Source organism: Acanthopagrus latus, chromosome 7, assembly GCF_904848185.1.
Source record: "Acanthopagrus latus isolate v.2019 chromosome 7, fAcaLat1.1, whole genome shotgun sequence".
Lineage (NCBI taxonomy): Eukaryota > Metazoa > Chordata > Actinopteri > Spariformes > Sparidae > Acanthopagrus > Acanthopagrus latus.
In genome coordinates, this window is record NC_051045.1 from 9,182,389 (window position 1) to 9,198,633 (window position 16,245).

Here is a 16,245-nt window from a genome sequence, read left to right on the forward strand (position 1 = left end):
TAGTCAAAGCGTGTCAGCTCAGAGCTATAGTATATGACAGCGCAGAGATGAGAACATGATTGTGAGAAAGGACCATTTGTATGGTGACTGCTTAACATCTATTATTCACTGTCCACTAGAGGGAGTTTTTATGTGTCACTAGGGGAGAATAAAAAGCAGTAAATTGCTTCCGGTTCTGCATCCTATTATCTTCTGAGTCCAATTCAAGCTCAGTGATGTCAAGTTGAGGGAGATGTAGGATTGCTCACTCACTACCATCAGTCTGCATGACATCACCATCCAAGTGAGGTCATCCTTTTCTGCTCTGCTATATCTTTACTACTTCCCAGCCAATGGCATGTTATCTCCTGAATCCAGCGAGATGTGTTACTGCCTTAGAACACTCGCCATACACAAACAAATTTAGCTCATTCAAACGCATCAAACAGTTTGCATTCTTCAGTTTCTCAGGTTACTGATGGAGCATGTTTTCAGTACCCTAGGCATTAGTATTCATTGAGGCCACAGGACCGCCACACAGTTCCCAGCAGGCTACAGTGCACTTCAGCTGCTTCCTGTCTGCCTACCTCCTGTTGCACAGAGGGAGGGAGGCTGGGAGTAGCACGGCTCATAGCATGCAGACACACTGCTGGGACGAGAGCGCACACAGCCATCACATGCACCGTCCCATCTAATAAATTCACCGTCATCATCAGCTGCACAAATGACTACAGCAAAATGAAGGACGGTTGAATGAAAATGGTTGGAAATGACTGCTTAATGGTATTTAATCTAAATGGTGAAAGAATAACAAATCACAGTACAGGTTTTCTTTCTTTGGGGGGGGCAGTCATGCTTACTGTAGTCCCCCTTAAGCCTCCTGGGAGAGAGAGGGAGACAGATAATCCCCGCTGCAGTCTCCAAAGGACGGAAATAATTAGTTAATACCTTTGCACAGTCTAAGCTGGCAATTCTCCTGTGTCTGTGTAATGCAAGACCAGATAGACTTTCCTTGTGCATTTGTAAAACTGCTGATCACCATACCTCAGTGGTGGGATGTGTTTCCACGTCAGCAGCAAATGCTTGTCAATCACTTTTCCCGTGGAAACCATTTAAAACTTAGTGGTAACCCATTTGCAACTAAGTGGAGTCTCTCGTGAGACTCTGGCTGACTGACAGCTCCCTAAAGACATCACCATTACACCATGGTGATGTGTGAACCTTCACCCACCGACAGGGGAGCACAGAGAGAGTGCTTCCAGTCCGGCATTTCTCCACACAGTCATCACTAAACTTGATTATTGTTTGAATGTGTCTCTCATGCCTACCTGCAAGTCTAAGAATAAGAAAGAAATAGCTGTACATGAAGCGGCCTGATATTGTGTGCTATACCTGGGTGTCAGAGAGTTTGAGTTTTGCGTTATTTTACCTGCAGCTCACACCAAGCAACTTCCACCCAGGTCTCAGTATCCAGGCCTTTGTAGACCGTCTTGAAGGAACCTCTCCCCAGCTCGATGTCAAATTTGAGGAATCTTCCTCCTGGAGATGTGGAGACCGCTTTCATCTCTGCCTCCTCCTCGTTCTCCTCGCTGGCAGCCTTGATAGCAGCTTTCCCAGCATCAGTGCATGTGAGATTTAATGCATTCCCACCTTTCTCCTTCTCCTCATCGGCACTGGCACTCTCAGTTGCACTGTCTTTCTGCCCACCTTGACTTTCAGTGCTCGAACCTTCCTGTATCCCGCAACTGGTCCCCCGCGTCCTGTCCACTATTGTTCGCAGGTTTATGTTAAGGATCTTACTCCTGTTATCGCACTCTGGTGGTTCATAGGGCTGCTCATCTGTGTCCGAGAACCAAAGGCTTCTCCTGATGAATCTCTGATGCACATTCCTCTGATAACTGCAGGAAGGATATGCACTGGGGTCACTCCCACCTCTCACTACTGAGTCCACAAGATTGACATTCCCATCAGCCATGGCCTCATACATATTCACGGCCAGTTCGCGATGAGAGTTGGGTACAGATGGGTATTTCAGTTCCTGGTGGGGCTCGGAGTTTGAATTGGCCTCCGGCTCCATGGCGAGTTACGAGTTCAGTCACTTTGGTTTCCAGGTCATTCGTGCCATGGCTAGACTTCCCAACATGCAGATTTTTTTTTTTTTTTTTTTTTTTTAGAGATGAATACCTGCAGCGCCCACTCGGTGACGCAGTTTGCCAGCAGAGGCCCCTAACAACACCGGGATGGATGACATAGACAAGATTTTCATCCGATATCAAGAGCTGCAAAAGAAACGTTGCCAGTTAGTGAAACAAAACCTCAGCATTTTTTCTGCTCTGGAGGGCAAAGCTGAGAGCTACAACGTTAAACATTTGTTTAATGGGCGTGAGTCATGACGGAGTTGGGAGTTAGTTGGTGTCAGTGAAAGCAGGTGGATGAACAGACGAGCCCAGGAGTTTAAAAACACACTGCTAGCAGAAGCCATTATCGAGAAACTAGCAAAACTGGCTTTGACGACACAAGTTAACGTTAAGTTCGCTAATTCAGAACAGACGTTTGGACGGTAGAAAGACGTTAGTTAGTGTCGGAAACATTTTATCACAGTTACATTGAAGCAAAATGGGACTCACCTTGTTTGAAAAAAAAAAAAAATCGAAGAAAAGCGGACTCGGCTAAACTCACGTGAACGACCCGGGCGGACCTGCCAGGTCTAGTGTTAAAAAAAGGTTGCTAACGTTACCCGAGTGTCCGCGGCTGAGAGGTGGACTTTAAAACGCCCTATCTGCATTTTATCCTCATTTTCACGCTAACCCAAATAAATTCGAATTCAACTCCGTCTTTTGCTAACTGAGCACTGAACCCATCCTGACGGGGGAGAGGTGGGGGTGAAAAAAAGGAAGGAAAACGTATTTATGTCCTTTCAAGTCCTCGCATCCCTCCTCTCGGTTGCGGATACAGCAGCTAACGATGCCGCGTCTCTCCGCGGCTCCTTTTTCTTCTTCTTCTTCTTCGTGGCTCCTGAATGCGGGGCGTGTAGTTCAAGACCAGTCGGAGCGCTTTAAATCGTGGGAGATTTCAGCTCTCCTGTCGTCCCCTCGGCAATCAACGCCACTTGACGAGGACAACTGTATTCTCCTGTCATCGTCTCCCTCCCTCCCTTTAGGTTAATACGGCAGCAGCGAGGCACAACGATGTGTTTCCCATTCAGCTCGCTCGGTTCCACGCCCCTGGTAACGACTGGAGGGACCGGCCAATAACGCAGCACGCTGAGGCACCACGGTGAGCCTATGCTGCTGCTGCTGCTGCTGCTGTAGCGTCCGAGTGTGACACATACCTGACACGAAAAACACCAACAAAGACTGGCTGGCATCAAAAGGCAAAGCGGTTAAGAGACAATCCCTCGCTTGTTATCGCCTGTGATTTTTTTTTCTTCTTTCACGCCCTTCAACAACTCATCCAATCACATGCATGTCTCTCTCTCTCCCTATCTCCCTCCCTGCTCCTCACTCACCGCTCAACAGCTTGCTGCACATCATTTCTTTAAACAGAGATAAATAAATAACATGACCTGTTCTGGTTGCACACAATAAAAAAAGAGAGAGGGAATGGCTGCAGGTGTGTCTGCTGCTCTGTTTAAGCAGGCTGTATGCTTGCAGGTCCTCTCCTCTCCTACAACATGACACCCACCACCTCGGTGTCTCCAGGGCTGCACCCCGCAGCTCAGGTGCAGAGGAGAATACGCATGGGAGGATAATGAACATCAGCAGCAGCAACAGGGGGAGTGAGACTGGGGTAAGTTATATGAACCCATTTCTTTATTTTGAATGATTTAGGAGAAGATTAGTTTAGTTTATCTTTTTTTTCGACATGGACATAACAGTACCTCTGCTGCTGCAGCATTAAATTAAACACAAGCCCCAGATGCACTGCACTAAGCTGCAAAGAAGACATTATGAGAAAAGAAAAAAGAATTTTAAAAAAATACTATTTTAAATGCAATGCAGGTAGAAATTCTGCACAGGTATGATTATTCAGTACTGTATGATGGTTTGTTTTTTTCAGGGCTGATGCTGATTATTAGTAATCCAGGAGACGAATAACTGAGAATTAGCACCAATACCTTTAGAGCTAAAACAGCAGGTGATGGAATGTCACCAACTACAATTTACTCAAGCACTGTACTTATGTACAGTTTGGAGGTACTTTGCTTCAGTATTTTCCATCCTCTGCTGCTGAGTACTTTCACTCCACTTCATTTATTTGATAACTACAGCAAGCAAATTTGGATTATTCAGTGCTGATCGGCTACTGCTCGTGACATTGGAAAGTGTTTTGGACAATGAGAGAACAGAGTGATGACCACTAACTGCAAAAGGATGCTGCATCAGTGAAAACAATACTACTGCATTTTAACTTTTTTTGGATTTGGTCAGCCACAAAAATCACAGATCGAAAAAAAATCCAACTGACCTGACAATATCCAAATCCAACTAGGGCTACTGCATGATATGGTCAACACATATTATAGAGATTATTCTGATGTGATGGTGATATTTTCCTGGACTAGTGGGAATGACCGTTTATGCATGGGTTATGCAATTTACAACTTTTCTTGAACAAATATTTTGAAACGAACCTGTTTTCGTTCTCTTGGAGAACAATTTGTAGGTCGTCTCTGCAGATTTACAGTACTTAATTATTTTGTCACACATGTTACCAAAACTTGCAGTTTCATGCACTTAGATATTTTGGGATTTCAAGTATATTTTGTATAATTCTGCAGTCCTAAATCCAACCATAGACATATTCAACAAGTGCAAAACAAGTGCTCACAGAGTGTCAGGAAACTACATGGAATTCATTGCAGCAGCCAAGAAAGAAACACTACAATTGCAGAGATTACATTTTTGAATTATTGTCTCGGATTTGTCAAAGAGCTGTTGATTGACCTTTGCAGCCATTTTTTTGAAGCCAAAGTCTGTGGTGTTGCCGCATTTCCATGTGTGGAGATCATGTTATATCCACCCCTGTGTTGTTTCTGCATTTTCATGCCACGTCTATCCTCTTCTCGTATTACATGTCATCTCTACTTAAGGGTGGATGAAACTATACATAAAATCTTTGCAGAACAGAAATGACCCTGAATGGGATGTGTTGCATGTTCATACAGAAAAAAAGGAAATGAGAAAGAAAACATTTCCACAGAGATTTCCATGTCTGTTGGTGGCATGCTGGGTCAGGTGACAGTCTGAGGACTGAACCATTGTTGGCACCTGAGTGACCTTATAAATAATCAATGCCCTCCTTTGTTTCCACTTGACTGGCCAAAATGCCTACACACAAACACACAAACTAGTTTTACTTTTACATAATGTCATCCTCCTCTGTGCCGTGGCTAGATTGGACGAGGACTGTTTATTGTGCTTTATGTGGCGATTTAAGTTGCCATTTGACAAGTAATTACAATATTGTATTTCAAAGCTGCATCCAGTTTTACAAGGCAAGGTAATGGGCTTCACTGCTGTATGTCATCTCCATAGGCACTGTCTTAATAGGGCAATTTAATTTCAGATTAATGTGCGTGTGTGTGTTTGAGGAAGAAGGGAGGAGGAAGAGAGATGCCCTGGCTTGCCAGAGGTACTTCCTTGTGACTGAGCTCGGCCAGCAGATGCAGAATGCAATACCCTTACGCTCAATAAAATGAGCAATTGGTCTCATTTACAATGTGTCTCAGACCAGTGTGAGTCAATGAGAATGGAATCAATCCTTGGTTGTTTTGTGGGGTGAAGATCTTTTTATGCAGACTCTCCACAGGCTTTTAATATCTGGGCCCTGAAATTTAAGACCAATTAGATTCCGGATCAGATTTCAGCGCTGCATCCAGCACATTCTCCAGCATGTCCTTTTGTCTTTTTTTTTTTTTTTTTTTTTTTTTTTTTTTGATCAGAAGGTTTGTTCAAGACTGAGAAAGCGTTTCCCTTCTCCGTGCTCTTGACGGCCATGTTTGCTTTGCTCTGAGCGAGGCTGTAAAACTAAAAGCCCTACAGAGAATCATGGAAATTAGATTTACAGTTGGGTCGATTCTCATCTGGACGAGGGCCAGAGTTTGAGGTGAGTGAGTGAGAGAGAGCGAGGGAGCTTGCTGATAGGACATGATGGATTGAAAGCAAAGAAGTGCTGATGTATAAGGAAAAAACAAAAGGAGGGGAAACACACGCACACACGCACACACATGCAGTTACAGATGCAAGCTCATTTGCTCTTTTATCACATTGCTGTGCTCAATTAGCTAAATAATAAATGCACGGTCTCTCTGTGTCTTAAATGGTGTCCTGCATTATTGCTGTCCAACCGTTACAAAGCAAAAGTCACGACACGCTCCAACCGTAACTGACATGCAGGTATTTAGCTTAGCTGTAATCAGATGGTGTGACCATGTGGGAAAGGTGGGGGCGGGTGGGGGGGACAGTTTAGGATTAGGTGTGTGGGAGTTGAATAAGTTCATTTTCTTTTGCTTGGAAGTGAGCCAACACTTTACTCTGCCTTTCAGTACATGATGAAAAACTTTTTAATGGTTCAATTAGGTTTAAGGTTTAAGGTTCAATCTCAGGAATTTAGAAAATTGCAGACCTGTTGAGGCAGTCAGCTCCTCCGCTCTCTGCAGTAGTGGCTGTATGTCTGATCGTGTTCAGTACAGTGAGAGTGATGTAAACCAAATGTAAAGCCCGTTCTGATCCTGATTTCAGAGGCTGCACTCTGCCAACCAACTTGGAGAAACACAAAGATACTTGTTAACAATGGGACACTTTTAACTTTTATTCACAGATGAGGTGGTAAAGAAGCTGTTTCAAAACACGGCACAGTTTGGCACCTGTTTAAATTTTGCTTCGCCTGATCTCTCCCTAAATTTCCTTCAGGGCCTTTAGTTTTTTCAGCCCAATTACACCTCTCAGTTTGACTGTTCAGGTACAGTGTAACAGTGAAAATGCATTCGTTTTCGTTATTCGTTTTTGTAAATATAAGACTTGACCGTCTGATTTCCTTTGTAACATGTTCTCTCATACTTTAATATCAGCACCCTGACTATTTTTAACACTTCCCTCCATTTCATCATCTGTTGCTCATGTGTATATTCATTCTTTCCAGTTGAATCTGTGTGAACCAACAGAAGAAAGGAAAGGAAAGCTTCTGCAGTAAGCAGAATATGTAAAATAGTGAGTGAATGTTCGTCTCTGCTATTCCACAGTGACGCATAACTGAGAGTTTATACAGTTTCAAACAACTTTTTTCTGTCTCCGTCTCCCACATCCTCCTCCCTTCCGCTGTCCTCGGCGTGTCCCCTGAGTCTATTTCAGTCAAGGAATGAAGTGTGAATAATTCATCAAAAAAAAAAAAAAAGCATCGAAACCTTGGACCAGCACAGAGCGACTGACTTAATGAGAGCCTTTCGTTTTAGATTGTGCCAAATAACAATAGATCTGTGATGGCTGTGTGACTGGCGAGGGCTTTGTTTCTCAAATGGCGTAACAAATGTGCTCATGTGGGTTGTCTTCTGTGGTTTCTTAATTTGAAGTGCTGTCTTAATGAAAGCCTGGATCTGATGCATCCTCGAATATGGGTGCTTACCCCCCCCCCCCCCCCCCAAGCTTCCCTCATGATAGGACACTTCTACTGTACATCATCTCCTCTGCTGTGATTAGTTGTCCTCAGCCATATGATACGAGCAGATAGGACTGACCGAGGTAGATGATTTTAGTCTTGTCCTCGCCTACAAACGACACATGTGAGTTCTTCATTTGCTGGTGAATTCCGGAGAAAATGACTCTGCTCTGTTTCTAGACCGACTGCACCTTTCCAACCTATGATCTCACAACAAGCATTATCTCACCGTGGTGTGTTGACTTGGGGATAAAGGGCTGTCTTTGAAAAGCCTGTGTCAGTGTGTTTGAGAGCAGAATGGGTGACCATGACAAGTCATGACAGTGTGCCATTTTGTGGCATTTGGCACAAGTCGCAGTCACAAGGGCACCACACTGCCTTCTTTTTCCCAAGGAATGTTAGGAGGCATGTGTTGAAGAGCTGTTTAATTCCTTGTTATGAGTCTTACCACGGGGTGTTTTGGCCCCGGGTGAAAAAAATCTGGAGAAAACCCGTGGAGACTTTTTTTGCTGGATGTTGTCGGGATGTGTCTGCAGTGTTCTCATGAAGCGCCGAATGATAATATCTAAACTGATACGAGGTACGCTGCCAGATGAAGGAGCCAGCTACATGTGTAATCCATATCCCCAAAAAGCTTATCAAACGATTAAACATGGCTGGTCCAGTGGTTATCGCAGGGTTGCAGAGAAACTCATCGAGATAAGCACTGCAAACCAGAGTACGTGCTCTTCTCCAACCCTCAAGACCACACCTTCTGCGCAGCGTGTACTTCCCCCTCATACATCAACTTAACCACGTCGGCTGATTGTTGTGAATCTCCTAAAGACATTGTAATTCAGCTGTAGCCTACCCTGTGGCAAATTAGAGGGTGCTGCTCCTCTTCTCCCTCTTTTTTCGTCTCTATCCCCCGGAGCGGAGGGAAGACAGTTTGTAGCAGCACTGTGGTTTGGTTAATCCCTGACAAGCTTTGCTCCCTGCAGTTTCAGGGGGAGTGTTGTGAGAAAAAAAAAAAAGAAAAAAAAAAAAGGAAGGCTTCTCTGTCGAGGAAGAGGCTGCGAACACTGCTGATTATTTCCTGTTCTCAGCAGCAGCAGCAGTGAGCATGCGAGTGTGCAGGCTTCGGCCTCGACGCGTCCGAATCTTCAGCGAGTGGTGCTCAGGTGTGAGCGAGGCATCGCTGAATAGAAGGTCCAAGTGGATGTTCATCCAGGCAGCAGTGCTGAGTTCAGGATGTGTTTTCGGCACATGAAAAGCGGGATTTCTTATTTATCAACAAGCAGACTGTTTATCCACTACCTGCTGACCCAGGGCATGTTTTTGGCTTAATGGTGCAGAGTCCACGGGGATGGAGTGGACACACAAACGCACAACCTAGCTTAGCTTCCGTTGCATAATCACCACCCACACAAGAATCAATAGCTTATAGAATTCAGTTTTAAACTGAGATTTATCTTTTCTTTCATGCTTTCTGATATCACCTGTTGATAGAGGGGATGCAGTCCGATTCACTCTCCTCCCTTCTTTATAAAGCACTGTAAAATAATAAATGAATTAATGTGCAATTTGTTATCTGCTGCATATACAGTATGAGTAAAAATGTTGATGCTCAGGAAAAGAGCCCATCTCAGAAAAGCAGGATTAATGGCTGCTGTCGTGAAAAGAGCTGTTCTGGGTTTTACTCAGTGCAGATATCCTGTTAACTCTGTTAGCACTGCTTGGAGGGACGGGGATATATGAGCAGGACATGAACGGAGGGGTCACAGTGTCACACACCTGACACAAAACAGACACACTGCTGTGACTTTAAAAGTCAGCAGATCGCGTTAAAGAGGTCCCTCCGCAACACATATGGTATGAGATGCTCAGCGAGAACATGCAAATGTGCAGGCATAGAGTGATCACTCGAAAACCGCAGCGAGCGGAAAAAGCCTCGGACACTGTGCTCGCTGACTGGATCACGTTCACCATGTTTTAATGGGTCTGTTGCCAGTGTGTCAGTATCTCTTTGCTGTACTAATGGCTCTGTTTCCGAAGGTCACTCTTTGTAATGACTGCGTGTTGCGCTAATTGGGTCAGAATGACAACCAGATCCTCACCATCAACGCACAGGAAGCACAGAATTACTGCTGGCCTCATCATCGCGCTGCCTCGTTGCTCTGTGGGGAGAACAAAGCGCAGCACGACAGAGCATGCTTCTCTGTTTACTTCCAGGCATTCTTCTTTCAAGGCGTTATCCCGAAGCCATAAACATTACCTCTTCTCTCTCCAGGCCTCCCATCCAGATGCTTGGCCCGGCAGTCCAGCCCCCCTGAACATGAACCACTATGCCAACAAGAAGAGCGCAGCCGAGAGCATGCTGGATGTGGCTCTGCTGATGGCCAACGCCTCACAGCTGAAGGCCGTGCTGGAGCAGGGGCCAAACTTGTCCTTTTACACCCCCATTGTCACCCTCATCAGCATCTCCCTCTGTCTGCAGGTCACAGTTGGGGTCCTGCTTATCTTCACAGGTGAGAGAATCAAGAGCCCGAGCACTTTAAGAGGCGAGCTTCACAACCTTCACGTGCCCTTTGTTTAACATCCCCCCTCCACCCTGTTCCTCAGCAAGATTAACCAATGTCAAGTCCACTGATTCCCGACAAACCCGTTGCCAGTCGGACGAGCGGTAAGCATGGCAACCAGGCCTGACAGCAGGTCAGAGGTCACTAGGTCAGACTGCTCCCGGGAGTCCAGGGAGGGAGCTTGTCTCTCTGCTGTGTAGGCAAGACCATGTTTGTTTTGGTCTCAGTGTCATTACTTAAAAACCTTTTGAACTAATGACATACAAGGTTCATGTAGGTGACTTGTAGCTGTGTTCTTCTTAGTCATTGAAGGTTTTTACAAGCAATGTTAGAGTCAGAATATTGATTGAAACACCAGTCAGTGTTAGCTACATTGGCCCTTATGTGCAGGGGCAATTGTAACATATGGAATGCCTTCATATGAATATCAAGAACCACAGAATAAAATAATCTAATCTCCACTGAACAATGGATTCTAGTTTGATTAAAGCTAGGGTTGGTAAGTTATTGTTGAAGCATTTTTTGTTAAATTTGTAGATAATCATCCTGACGGCAATCGATAAATGCTCTGACAAAAGAAAAACATTTCTGTGTTTTGTAACATTTGAGTAAGACATGAGCTCATCGGACACGGTTAGCAATTTACGATGTGCTGCACTCACAGTACACAGCCTCTGAGCTTGTTTTTCAGCAGCTAGCTAACTCTGTCGCACAAAGCACACAGCCCCTGATACCCAAGGCCAAGTGAGCAGCAGTGGCGATGACAGACTGTGGTTCAGTCGCTAACTGACTAGCACAAAGCACACAACCCCTGGAACAGAGCTGCAGCAACAGCCTTCATCAGCAGCTAATGTTAGCACAAAGCACACAGCCCCTGAGCCACTCTAACACAGCACAAGGCACACACCTGTAACATTAAGGAGTAGCCTTTTTTGACTGAGGTAAATTCTATTTTGTTTGTGTTTTTAGGATTGTGGCATTTGGGTATGTAACAGAGTTGTTTATATATGTATGTATAAGCCTGATAAAGCTAAGAGATCTTGTTGAATGTAGCAAATGGCCACCAAAAAAATCCTTGTGCTGTCCAGTGGCAGTTACAGGGCAGTCGTTGTCTGTAGTAAGGCAGTGCACGTTCATGTATTAAGGAGAAGTGGCTCTGGAGGAAGGTCGTGGGATTTTTTCAGTTGAATACTCTCACTAAAACAGTACAATCATACAAGCGCCCCCAGTCTCCCGCATGTGTGTGAAAATGTGTCAACGTGAGTCATTGAGCATGTGTACTCATGTCTTGGAGTAAATAGGAAGAAATAAAACAAACTAAATATAAAGGTGCCATCTGTTCACACATTCAGAGATTCTGACGATGTCTGTGTTTACCAGCTGCACCTGTGGGTGGAAAAAAACCCCCGGTCCATTAAGACAGAAAGACGAGTTAAGATGAGATGTACCGGCGCAGGTCAGACTGCGGATCATTTTCCTCCAATGGGCTGAACTTTAGCCAGATCACACTGACTCGTCTCAGCTCTTGCAGGAGGACTAACTGTTTGTCAGTTTATCTGCAGTACAACTAAATCGGTGCATACACACATATCTCTTACCGGTTAAATAAATCACAAGATTTGTAATTAATTCATGTTTTCTCAAGTTTTTTTCCAAAGCCTCATGTGTCAGAAAGAAGGTCAGTCAGCGCGTTTGAGTCATCACACATTCATGAAGGGCCCGCCCCGCTTTGAACGCAAAATCCTTTGACTCCACCCCCAACCCGTCTCCACCAGAATATCAAACACATCTCATTCTCATTGCTCTTTTCAATCCGTCATTTTTCTTTGACTGTTCTAAGTCCCACTGCCCTCTCTGCCCCCCTCCCCTTGTCCTCCCCTCCCTCTCCAGTGGATCCAGCTCTGTCTAATGGAGCCAGTGATGCGTAATGTGAGTGGCCTACATACCACCACCACCACAACCCCAGTCCGCTCCACCCCAGGCAGATCAGACACACACGTACACAGTCAGGAGGGGTCCTCACACAGTTTAACCTTTGGTAATGTCCACACACACACACACACACACACACACACACACATAGCATGTGCTTGTAGCGTCACCAGTCACTCCCCCCCCCCCCACACACACATCCTCATTTTGACATCATTCATAAATCAGTCCCTGTGATGATGAAGATGACAACATGTGTTAGTTTGTCATTTTCACAAAGATTAGAATTTTTTGATATCCACTTTTGTTTAGATCAACTTGTTAACAAAGCACAAATGAAATGAAGCAGTGATAAGGAAATAAAAGCTTCCCTTGATCAGGTGACTCTTCCCTGTATTGTTTTTACTGTTTGTTTCTGTGTGCTTTGAGTCAGAAGTTGTTTTTTTTGTCTTTGCCTGTCTCAGATGAAAGAATCCATAATGACTCATGCCTAAAAATAACAAATACCGGGATGTTACAAGATTAACCAATCCGTCCTCTAAATGACATAATTGATTGAAATGGTGACCTTTACACAAACTGGGCTTGCACTATGATGAATATGACAAAACACAGAAATGGGCAAGTGCATGAACAAATAACAAAGAAACATCACCCAAAATAATGACGTTTGAGGTCAACTCATGCTAGGCCTCCTCAAACTCAGATATCAGAAATCCAAACGGACCTATTTGACATTTGGGAAAGTACCGCTGAGTAAGCATTTCTGTCAACACCTATCACAGAAATAAATAGAAGATTAATGTATTTAAACACGTTTTACACAGAAGTAATGCAGCATTTTCTTGTCAGTCATCAGTCATGTCAGCAGTCATGTTTATAAGCAATTTTCTTGCACTCTTAAATATGGGTTCCAAAAGTTGTTGTTTTTTTTTCCCCCGAAGGGCTGAGGTTCTCCCCAAAACCATTTGCATCTGGAGGAAAGCATATAGTCATTATAAGAGACTGAGGGTTTCATTAAGAACCATTTCCATCCAGACGTTTGACTTATTAAAAAGTGTGTGAATGTTTAATCAATTTAGACATTGGGTTCCACATGAAACCCTTGGAATCTAAAAGGGTTTCCCAGTATGTAGAAATACCTTGGTAGGTCCTTATTAGTGCCCTAAGAGGGTGAGAAGGTTCTGAGGAAGAGTTCTCTGTAAGGGGTTTCAGGGTGGAGCCTTCAAAGATGGTTCCTCGTATAACCCTTTATGTTGGGTTCTGTGTAGATGATGACTATGTAGAAAGGTTTTAAAATAACCCAAAAAGGGTTCTACTATTGAAACAAGCCAAAGAACCACATATTGTTCTAATAAGTGTAGAATAAAGAAAGTTGTGAAGTATCAAGTTGATAAAACTGTTGTTCAGTTCACACTATGTAAAATATCTGTTGTTATTTCCCTTGTGATATATTTAATAAACAAGTGAAAATAGATTTACATACGGCAGTCTATTGTAGCTATTTATAAAAAAAAAACAAACATTAAATTAGTTGTGAAGCAACACAGGTTTAATCCCAAAACTAATCATAGTTTATGCTCACATAAACGGGAACATATTTTCAAAGAGTCTCCAATTTTAATTTGGAACGGACCAACTATGCAAAACCATGACAAGTTTTTGTTTGTCCTACTCCTTTGTGTTTAGTGAAAAGCTGATAGCTCAAACGACCCCTTTCTCCTCACATGCTCCTGTCAAAACTGAATATTGGATTCACTTCATTTCTGTGGGATCACTGATTAACATTTGAACTGCCTGCACCCTGAATTAAATACATTATTGACTCACATTTGACAGGAAATCTGTGTATAATGACTTGACTTGTGTCCCAGACTACTGTAGAATGCTGATGTTTGAGTGGATGTTCACTGAGTGTGTGTTTTTATTTTTAAATGGTATTTCCTGGTTTTGTCCACAGTTCGATGGAACCTGAATGATGAACAAAAGCACTGGAGGCTGAACTTTATGGAAAACCTAACCACGGGCCTGGTTTTTATGATAGTGGTCGTCAATGTCTTCATCACGGCTTTTGGAGTCCACAGGCCGAACCGCAGCGACTGACCAAGAACGCGCGCAGGTATTCTTTCTCTTTTCGCTTTATGTTCATCCTCTTTCTCTCCTCCCCTCTCTCTATACAAACAGTTTCTTTTCTCTCCAGCCTTTTACCGTGCAGTTTGCCCCAATAGACATCCATGTAGTCAGCATGTTTTCGGTCCTCTCCTCTCCTGACCTCCTGACCTCCAACCTTCACAATCCTCCCTACCTGACCTACAAACACACTGACCTCACTGGGCCCTCGGAGAAATTTCCAGCGGAAAGCAACTCAAGACCACAAACCCAGCCACTGTTCGTTTACCAGAAAATCATTGTCCTGCACTGCGGAAAACAAGAGAGAAACAGCAAAGACAGGGACAAAGGGGTCTGGTACACAAACAACACAACAATTGTTCCTGTTGGACAAACAGGAAAGCGGAGACAGGCGCACGTGACCTCGCTGTCTGTCTCCTTTGCTGCCCGGGAGTGACCTCGGCGAGGCACACAACCACAGTTACACGAAAGCTTCATGGGCTTCAATTTTTAATCACCATGATGATGTACAAGCATGATGTCATCGTTCCCTTTCCAGACAGCTGACGAATCTGTTGGGTAAATGTATGCACAGCAGAGGAGAGCGTACCTCATGTGACTCAAAGCTCCGGCACACCTTCACAGTTTCAACCTCACCGACACATGTCCCCGACCACAGGCGTCGTGTCCAACGTACAATTATAACAACGTTTGACTCGCTGTGCTGGGAGCAAAACTTGGAGAGTGTCTGTGGTTCTCTGGACCGGCAGCTGGTGAGTCAGAGTCAACACAGCACAGAGCCCAGCAGAACTGCTTGTTAAAATGGAAGCTTTAATTAGTCTGTATTTCAGCAGTGTCACCGAAACCCTAATTAGAGTCCATGCAAATGCTCAGTTTACACACCCGAGCGGGTCGACACACAACGTTTCGAGCCTGTTTCACATAATCGTTCCGCTTAAAACACCGCCAGAAGAATATACATGCCTGCATGTTTAATTTTTTTTTCCCCCAACGTGACTGTGACAGAGCACCTTCGAGATGACAAACCAACATCACAATCTGATCCTCTTCCTCCTCCACAACTATCACTGGTAACCGTGGAAACTGCCAGACGAGCCGCGAGCCAGATTCATGACACACACACAACGGCTCCACTCAAGACAGATCTGTAGACTGATAAATATATACATAGAATAGAGTATGGCTCCTACTCCTCTGGCTCTGTGGAAGGAGCTGACTCCACGGGGGAGGGTGCGACATCAGAGGATGCTGATGAGCACGTGGCAACGTGGATGCCAGTTTAGAAACTGGGCAATCACCCTTGTGACATTTCCAACCCCCTGTAACACCCATCTCCCCATCTCCCCCTCTCTCGTTCTCTCACTCCCCTCTCTCATCTGTTGCTCATCTTTGCAGAGAATACAGAGGCGGCAAAAAGTGACGCTCAGTGACGCAAATCTCCAGAGATCCGGCACCTGACACCTGACACCTGTACTGAATATACACCACCTTTTTGATGCGGCCATTTTCCTGCTGATTCACTCAAATAAGAAGTGCTTGAAAGGGCCTTAAGTGAGTATGAAGTGCATCCGCCCCTGCACACAAGTCTTTTCTTAAGCAGTCAACAGGGTTTGATGTAGCATTTAATTAAGTTGACTTCAATCTTTCAATCAATTTGATGTTATTATTAATTAATGCGGGCTTGTCTGTTGCCCTCGATTTGTCATTGTTAGAGCACTCCAGTACATTTTCCATCGGCCTTGTTGCCCGCTGTGGCGCACTGGATGAGGGAGCAGTGCCCTCTAGTGTAACTTTCAGATAGAGGCGACGCGTGTGCAGTCATCATCTCCATTTCATGCTCACAGCAGACGGAACAGTGCCAGATACAAACTACTCAGTGTGATATTCCCCAAAGACCGTACAGTATTTGATGCTGATTAATTGTACACATGTCTGTGCATAGCTTTTGTCGTACTAGATTAAAAATAAGATGCAACTCCAAGTGATGCCA

At 44.4% G+C, this 16,245-nt stretch overlaps 2 protein-coding genes across 12 annotated transcripts in view; one reads left to right on the top strand and one right to left on the bottom strand.

The window, feature by feature from the left end:
* LOC119022584 (serine/threonine-protein kinase WNK2-like) overlaps nt 1-3,168 on the bottom strand; it is a 46,054-nt gene extending 42,886 nt beyond the window's left edge. For 3 of the 9 annotated variants that reach the window (XM_037103597.1, XM_037103594.1, XM_037103593.1), the window contains exons 1-2: nt 2,607-3,161; nt 1,409-2,258 (exon numbers count right to left, since the gene is read on the bottom strand). In XM_037103597.1, the coding sequence (XP_036959492.1) occupies nt 1,409-2,056 (648 nt within the window). In that variant the 5' untranslated portion in view covers nt 2,057-2,258; nt 2,607-3,161. Of the gene's footprint in view, nt 1-1,408; nt 2,259-2,606 lie in introns of all 9 variants that reach the window. The other 6 variants (XM_037103602.1, XM_037103599.1, XM_037103596.1 and 3 more) reach the window with 5 other exon arrangements.
* Nucleotides 3,169-16,218, top strand: LOC119022585 (ninjurin-1-like). Of its 3 annotated transcripts, none has more exons than XM_037103604.1 (5): nt 3,169-3,255; nt 3,633-3,768; nt 9,905-10,142; nt 14,086-14,244; nt 15,651-16,218. In XM_037103604.1, exons 2-4 carry the CDS (start codon nt 3,730-3,732, stop codon nt 14,226-14,228), a joined length of 420 nt encoding a protein of 139 aa, XP_036959499.1. In that variant the 5' UTR covers nt 3,169-3,255; nt 3,633-3,729; the 3' UTR covers nt 14,229-14,244; nt 15,651-16,218. The 3 variants fall into 3 exon arrangements, 2 of the variants coding, with proteins under 2 accessions (XP_036959499.1, XP_036959500.1); XR_005075978.1 differs by lacking the exon at nt 3,169-3,255 and having other exon boundaries at nt 3,638-3,768; nt 15,651-15,806; nt 15,968-16,218; XM_037103605.1 differs by lacking the exons at nt 3,169-3,255; nt 14,086-14,244; nt 15,651-16,218 and adding an exon at nt 10,237-10,629 and having other exon boundaries at nt 3,638-3,768.
* Nucleotides 16,219-16,245: the final 27 nt, after the last annotated feature.

Bases quoted from the DNA above. Each gene is read 5' to 3' on its own strand.
- LOC119022585 (XM_037103604.1), top strand. From the start codon at position 3,730: ATGAACATCAGCAGCAGCAACAGGGGGAGTGAGACTGGG. The intron at 3,769-9,904 runs GTAAGTTATATG...TTCTCTCTCCAG, and splicing joins ACAGGGGGAGTGAGACTGGG to GCCTCCCATCCAGATGCTTG. The intron at 10,143-14,085 runs GTGAGAGAATCA...TTTTGTCCACAG, and splicing joins GGTCCTGCTTATCTTCACAG to TTCGATGGAACCTGAATGAT.